The sequence below is a fragment of the Aquila chrysaetos genome, chromosome 6 (genome assembly GCF_900496995.4).
Source record: "Aquila chrysaetos chrysaetos chromosome 6, bAquChr1.4, whole genome shotgun sequence".
Classification (NCBI taxonomy): Eukaryota; Metazoa; Chordata; class Aves; order Accipitriformes; family Accipitridae; genus Aquila; species Aquila chrysaetos.
Window position 1 is genome coordinate 42,585,291 of NC_044009.1, and position 7,625 is coordinate 42,592,915.

General features: G+C 45.4%; 1 protein-coding gene across 11 annotated transcripts in view; it reads left to right on the forward strand.

The window, feature by feature from the left end:
• The window catches only part of KALRN (kalirin RhoGEF kinase), a 532,819-nt gene extending 525,682 nt beyond the window's left edge, over positions 1-7,137 (forward strand). For all 11 annotated transcript variants that reach the window (XM_030018367.2, XM_041124232.1, XM_041124233.1 and 8 more), the window contains one exon: positions 1,334-7,137. In XM_030018367.2, coding sequence (XP_029874227.2) covers positions 1,334-1,879 — 546 coding nt within the window. In that variant the 3' untranslated portion in view covers positions 1,880-7,137. The remainder of the gene's footprint in view (positions 1-1,333) is intronic.
• Positions 7,138-7,625: the final 488 nt, after the last annotated feature.

Genomic DNA, 7,625 nt, shown 5'->3' on the forward strand with positions numbered 1-7,625 from the left:
CAATTCTCCAACCCCCAGGCATGTCAGATGAAGTGATGCTTTCATTCTTCTGCTGCCTACTACCACTACAACAAAAAAAAAGATTCCTTTTGTACAATACCTTATGTAAGCGTTAGTCCCAAAAGGCTAAATCATCCTGGTTTCTGTCAGTAAGATAGTTTGTATTTTCTGCTGTATTTATAGGACCTGTCAAAAAGTAGGTATCACTTGGAGGTAAGAAACTGCACTGAATTCTCTATTCGATCATAACATACTTCCCAGAAACAAGGTGGGAAGCCAATTTTCTGTGACCTATTTACAGTTCTCCTGAATGAGGGATGCTAAATAAAGTACTTTCTGTTGCTAAGTGGGAAGCAGGACATGCATTGGTAGTGACAGCAGGCCTAGCCATGGACTGTCTTGTCCCATGAGCCTGCTCATGAACGTGTTGATTTTGTCGATGCAGACTGCACAAGAGAAGAGCGGAGAGATTTGAACAGCACTGTAGTGAACTTTGCTTTATATATATAGCCATGAGGCAGCAATAAAATATGCATGAGGGTGAGAGGCTATAGGACAGAAATGTGAGTCTAGAGAGGGTGCAAGTAGTAAATTCAGAAATCATCTCAGAGCCAACAAAGGAAGCAAAATCCATGTTAAGTCCCCAGAGCGGAGTGTATAGGCAATGCTCAGCATCTTCAACTGAGAGAAAGAGAGACCTTAAATACTGAAAGAGTTGGTAAAACAGAGGGGAAAACAACTGGGATGAAATATAGCTGCACTCTGGCTTGGAAGGCATGACTGTGTGCTGGTGTTTATAAAGGAACGCTGGCAGCTCCATCCACGTCGACTGACAGCAACAGTAATGGCACGCACCAGAGTCCTCCCAGGATATGTGGTAGCGGGAGCAAAGTTGAGCATTTACTTCATGAAGAACATTTCTGCTACAAGTTATGCACATTTATGTAGCCAGTTGTCATGTAAACAAATGGAATCTAAATAAACTGATCAGAGATACACAAGTCTTATGAAAATTTAAAAATCTGTCAGTGCTCTTAATCTGTAGAGATTAGTTTGGGAAAATAAACTATGAGTATTTGGGACAAAGTGCAAAATCCCAGTGTGTTGCCCTAGTGCAAAAGAGGATGTTGTCATTGCAACTTCAGCGTTGATCTGAATTTACAGCAGTGTAAACAGCAGGTGAGCTGGTTCCTTGTCATTCACTCTCCTGATCTGTGCCCTGCACATGTGATTAAAAGCAAGTTTTGATTGGCTATTAAACCTAAATGAAATCTACACATTTTATTTGCAAAAATATAATATAATTAAGTTTTTGTTATTATCTTTTCAACAGCCAGAAAATCTGCTCATTGACTTAAGAATCCCAGTACCTCGTGTCAAGATCATTGATTTGGAAGATGCAGTTCAGATCACAGGTCATTACCACATCCACCACCTCCTCGGAAACCCAGAGTTCGCTGCTCCTGAAGTTATCCAAGGCCTTCCTGTCTCCCTGAGCACTGATATCTGGAGCATTGGGGTCCTCACCTACGTCATGTTAAGTGGCGTCTCTCCGTTCCTGGATGAAAGCAAAGAGGAGACTTGTATCAATGTGTGCAGAGTAGATTTCAGCTTCCCGCCCGAGTACTTCTCCGATGTAAGTCATGCTGCCAGGGATTTCATCAACGTTATTCTCCAGGAAGAGTTCAGGAGAAGGCCAACAGCAGCCACTTGTTTACAGCATCCGTGGCTGCAACCGCACAATGGCAGCTATTCCAAGATCCCACTGGATACCTCCCGCTTGGCTTCCTTCATCGAGCGCCGCAGGCACCAGTACGACGTGCACCCGGTCCCCAGCGTCAAGAGTTTCCTGATGAGCAGGCTAAACCCAGGCACGTAATGCCTCCATCCCTGGGGTCCTACACTGCTGGTCCTGAGGCGAGGTGCAGGGAGCGAGCAGGCGCAAAGCAGATCTGTCTGTACATAGTCCCGTATTCGGCGTTTGCATTTCACGTGGCTTCCCTAACTGCAGGGTACAAATCATTGCGGAGGTGGCAGTACCTGCCCAGTTCCTTGGGACCAAAGCAAAGTGGGGAACGGTGGCGGGTACCCGCTCCCTCCCCTTGGGACCCACAGGTGCCTCTTGGGACACATGGTATTGTTGCATCCACCGCCAAAAAAGGACTGTGGGAAGCAAACACCAACTGGAAACAAGAGCCAAAATTGCAGTTGCCTTAATCTTTGTGAGGCAGCCTTATAAGAAATCCTCTTGATCTTGCTGAACTGATTTCAAAATGTACGAGAGATTAGGAGTAGGATAGTGGCGGGGAGTGAGACTAGGCTGACCTTAGCATGTACTGCAGAACTGGACTGAAGTCAGGTTTTGCTGAAATCATTGCAAGCCTGCTCCAGGTTAACAGACAGATTTTGCACACCCCGTATGTCCAGGTCTGCCATGATTTCAGTGGGGACTTTGCCTGCATAGGACATGCAAGATCAGGCCGTAGTCACTGCTGGATCAGCTTCTGTGGTGGCATGGCTTAGATACACTCTTGTTGCATGGTAGTGCTCAGACCAAAATCCCCCATTAATCCTTGGGCTTTCGGCTGTGTCAAGTCAACATGCAGTACCTTTTGGAGCTACGATTAAGGCAGTGAATTCATTGGAGCATACAGCTGGTTTTGACTAAGCACAATGGGACTATGATGGGTTTTTTAAAAGCATTTTATACACACTGTACAGAAATCTTTTGCAAAACCTGTGCATTGAGAAAAGGCTGTGTCCAATTTTTGCAGTATCTGTAAACTAGATGATGATGATGAAGACAATTTTTTCTATCACAGGTTTTCAGAATACATATATTGTATCATATATATAAATATATATATATATATAAAGGATCCTGTTCCATTTCTAGCTTCAGAATTGCTTGGCCCAAAGTCCATCTAAGCCTTTCAGAGTGCAGTAGGAGTGGTGAGTTCATCCTTGTGCTTACAGCTTGAAAATCGTTTTCAGTGTTTAAAGTATGTCATTTGTTTCATTTCCAAACTTGTAAATATCTCTCAGCCGCTGTTCGCACCTCATCACCAAAGCATTCATGAGGATATTTTTATGTCCAAAGCCTAATTTGTAATAAAATAAAAAATATTCACAATTAAAACATTTCTCTCTTGCAAGCCAAGTTGCAACATCATCATATTGATGTTACAGTGATGGAGCCAGCCTTAAGTATAACCAACGCAGGGAGTCTGCAGGGACAAATCAGCAGTTTGTAGGCTGGCCAAATCTTCCTCTCTAGCAGTGGGACTAGGAGGGGAAACACCTCTCCAGCTGGGACTTCCCCATCCTGCTGCTGCACCATAAAACTCTACAGCCTTGTAGGGTGATGATCAAAGAGATTTTTTTTTTTTCCCCTGGTATGCGAGAACTTTGTCTCGGTGCTGAGTGCCATTGCCGTGCCTGTAATGGGAAATGTCAGTTGTTACCAAAGGTTTTCCTAAGGAAAAGGGCTTGATCTGACCACGTGTGCTCAGTATAGACTCTCTTGTAAGGGCAAGAGCCAAATTTAATTTACCATCCAAGTAACTGCACTGTGAGCCTGTGACATATCTGCAGGAGCAAAAGCTGTCTTTGCCAGCAGGTAGTGGAGATACTCTGCAAGTACTGTTAAATTCTCAGGGCTCTGCTAGCCCCTTTTTTCGATCCACCTCCAAGCTCAGTTTCATGGCAGGTAGGAGATCTGGCCCTTCTCTTTGTGCTTGCTGTATCAGTATGCTGGAGTGGTCAGTATTTTCCTAGTGGAGAAGAAAGGAGGCACAGCAAAAAAACCCCAACATCCAGCACCGCGTGCATGCAATACAAGGACAGACCTTGAGGTTGGGGACCCACAGTCAGAAGGGTGAGCCTGGGTGCCTGAGCAGAGTCAGAAGGGGTGTATAAGGCTGTGTGGCTGGTGGAGAGAGATCTAATATAGGGGGAAGTTGTGGAAAGGCTTGAAAGAGACAGTGTTCACAGAAGGCTAAACCTTCTGGATCAGCTAGAACGTATCTCAGTTCCCCTCTGGAATGCAGCAGGTGATTTTCTAAGCAATCCAGCAGCACCTCTTAGGCAAAGACCAGTGCTGGTCCTAAGCAAGAGTGCGAAGTATGTGATTTCTTAGGAACTGAAACTTCTTCAGACAGCAGTCATCAAGGGGCATCTTTAATTAGCACCAGCCTCAGGTACTTTCTCGCTACAGGAGACTGTTTGTACTTCCTCCTATTTGTCAAAGCTGGCTCTTTGTGCTGTGATTGTACTGCCCTTAAAAAAATGTTTATGGAAGTGTGGCTTATAAAACCCACAGCTTTTATTAGGCCTGTGGGTACAGTTTAAGCCACAGGCTTTCTGCTTGGCATTAATACAAACAAATTCTCATGTATCACATGAAATCTGGAGTTATTTAGCATTTTATTTTCCTACCTCCTGCATTTGCATCTCAAACTGCAACAGCAGACACTTTGGATGCACAGGGGGAAAAAGCTGGGTTGTTTAAGGGAATATTTAAGCCTCTCATTGCTATCAAATAACAGAGAAAAAAAAACCCAAAAGGCCAAAAGAGGATACATGTTAAGGTATTGGTGCTTAGATTCAAAAAAGAGAGTCCTTGTCAAGGGAGAGCTGGAGGTGCTGAACTCTGAAGATTTTGAATGTTATGGGGTTGCTTTCCTTTATGGTTCTGCTTTTTCCATATTCATGTTAGAGAACTCCTCTTCCTGGGCACTGCTCTTCTTACAGTGCATTCAGGAAAATTTGACCCTGCTAGTGCTGCCAGATACATTTGTGATTATCAGCATTCTTGCATTTTATCTCAAAGATTTCTTTTGCCTGAATAATATCAAGTTGACACGAAATGCTGCCGTATGATAAATACAGAGGAAGTATTTGGACCTTGCTCTCTCAAGGTCTTTTTCAGCCAACCTGTGGCCTCTCTGCAGATCCACCAGGTCCTGTAACTCTGTTGTAAACTGTAACTCTGTTGTAAAGAGATTACAGAACCTCAGTAAGTAGGCCTGGAGTGAGCCCACCCGGTGAGAAGCACCACAGCCAACCCCCTTTGCAGCATTCTCCACTACCGGATTTTTTTGTGCATGAAGTATGCCTGTAACAAACATGGGGAACTCACCGTTTCTCATAAAGCTCCGTTAGGCTTTTACAAGCTCCCCAGAGAGCAGGGAAGATTTCCACCTGCAGCTTTACCACTCAGGGTATTCCCAAGACGGCCAAGTGAAGGCATGATGGTAGCTGCACCCTCTAGCTTCTGCGGCAGCTTCAGACCAGCTAGAGTGACCAACAGTAAGACTAGCAACAGAGCACCACAAGCTCGGTGCAGACTGGCACTACGCAGACGCCCACCGCCTCCAGATGCCCTCACGGTGCTCTTACCCTGCACTGACATCAAAGTAGACTCGCTCACAGTGTTCCCCGGCGCTGGGCTGGGTGACGGGCCTGCAGGAAGACAGCAGCAAGGGCCCCAGTGAAACAGAGCCCATGGGGCACAGTGACATATGGTACTCATTATTTAAGATAGCTACATTTAATGAACGCACGTGGCAACAAGAAACTAACTCGCCTCTCCCTCTCCACTCTGCTTGGAGCAGCCAGGCTGGGCCGTTTCACTCTTAGCCATCGAATGGGAAATCCGATTGCCCATGTAACAGCGTCAGCTCCCATCAGCCGTCTGAAGCACTTACTGCCCCGTGGGTGATCCCCACATCTCCACCAAGCTGCCAAACCCACTACGCACATTACTACAGGGATGACACACATCCAGTCCAGGGTTTTAGACTTTAATATTTAAAACAATCCAGGCTTTAAAATTTATAAAATTTCTCTCTTCCTACTTCTACCAACAAGCCTTGTTTAGCCTTATTGCCTTTTTATTTTAAATTATTTTTTCAGTGAAATTTATCTTTAAAAGCATTTTACTTTTAAACTAAGTTAATGCTGAGACAAAGTCTGTGCCCTCAACTGACTCGTACAAGTCTGTGGCTTCAGTGGAGTTCATTAGCATTTCTGACAATGCTATTAGGCCTTTGTTACGAATACTGTGAATAAACTGCACATTATGAGCTGACTATATATAACCATACTTTAATACCCTTGCTATGAGGGGACTGCATCAAGTGACGCGGGATAACATAAACTTCAGAGACAGATGCAAAGGCTAGTCTGTATATACAAAGGTCTAACAAATAATTAAAGCGCGCAGGGGCTAACCACCTGGTTTTGTTTCTGTTCCTTTCACTGCTGAGGTAGATTCACCTGTAACACAGGGCTTGGATTTATTTTCCAGCTCATTCTTTCATGTCCCATCACAAAATGGTGCTTTCCCAAGGAAACAAAATAAAATCCCATTTTACTAGGCTGGCTGCACACTGCCATCAAGTGATGAATTCTCGTTCTGGGATCTGTATAGTGGTGAGTGTTAGCATAGCGTCAGGATGCTGAATATTCGCTGTAACTGTAGTCTTTATTATGAAGCTAGTGAAAAACCAACATCTTCTCTACTCAAGCCATATATCACCTTCATGTCCAACTTCTGATGCTGGTGCTTTTACTTCTCTTTCTACCAAACTGTTCAGCGTTGCTCTGCCACTGAGGTCAATTTGCTGGTAACTTTTGGAAGGCAAATGCAATAGAAAGTGCAAAAAACCCTTAAATCTCAGACTTATTTACTGAGATAAGAGCAAACAGTTGGAATATATCGATGCTTTTCAATCTTTGCAACAATCAACTGAAGGAGGAAAAAAGAAACAGTATTGCTAACAGCTCAGCATTTTCAAGGTGCAAAGTAATTCCACAGCCTTAATTATTTCAGTGTATTGCTGGTCTGCCTTAAATGTACCTTCAGTTTTATTGCGAATTTCATTTTGTATGCACACAATGTTGTTTTGTAAAGGTAAGTTTGTAAATATTTCCTTTGTAAGTCTAATCACTCATGTGTACTGTTGTGAGGTGATTACTTGCTGTCCCATGTTGTTATTACTATACTGCAGTATATATGATCATCTACAGATGTAGCTTCAAACTGTGCATCTTCTGTCCTTGCATTCCTATAAATAGAGTATACTAACGATTCGGTTTCTGGGCTTTTTTGATTAAATACGATTGTTCAGAGAAGACCGGGTCAGTCTTATTTCACACGTACGGCAATCTTCCCGAGGCCCTGAAGACTCAAGAGCTTGCTGATCGCTTTATTCAGCTCCTCTTTTTCAGAGGGATGTTCACTCGGAACCAGAGCAAGGGACGATCGCTCCAGCCAACCCTTAGCCTTGCATACACCAACCCGGCAACCAAGCGGCCTTTCGGGAGTCACCCCGAGGGCCGAAGCAGAAAGCCCTCGGGCCACATCACACCCTCCCCGCACCACCGGCTTCTGCTTCCCTGTGGGAAGCGCGGCCGCTGCCCGGGGGGACGGGCAGACCCCGAACGCACCTCCCGCCCAGGCCTCCACGGCCGTGTGGGGCCGGGATCGTGAGGGGCCGGGCCCCGGGGAGCCGGGCGCGGGATGGGTCCCACAGCGCGGGAAGGAAGGGGGGGACCGGGACCGGGGCCGGGGCCGGGACGGCGGAGGGCGGTCGGGGTCCGCTCCCTGACACCGCGCTCTG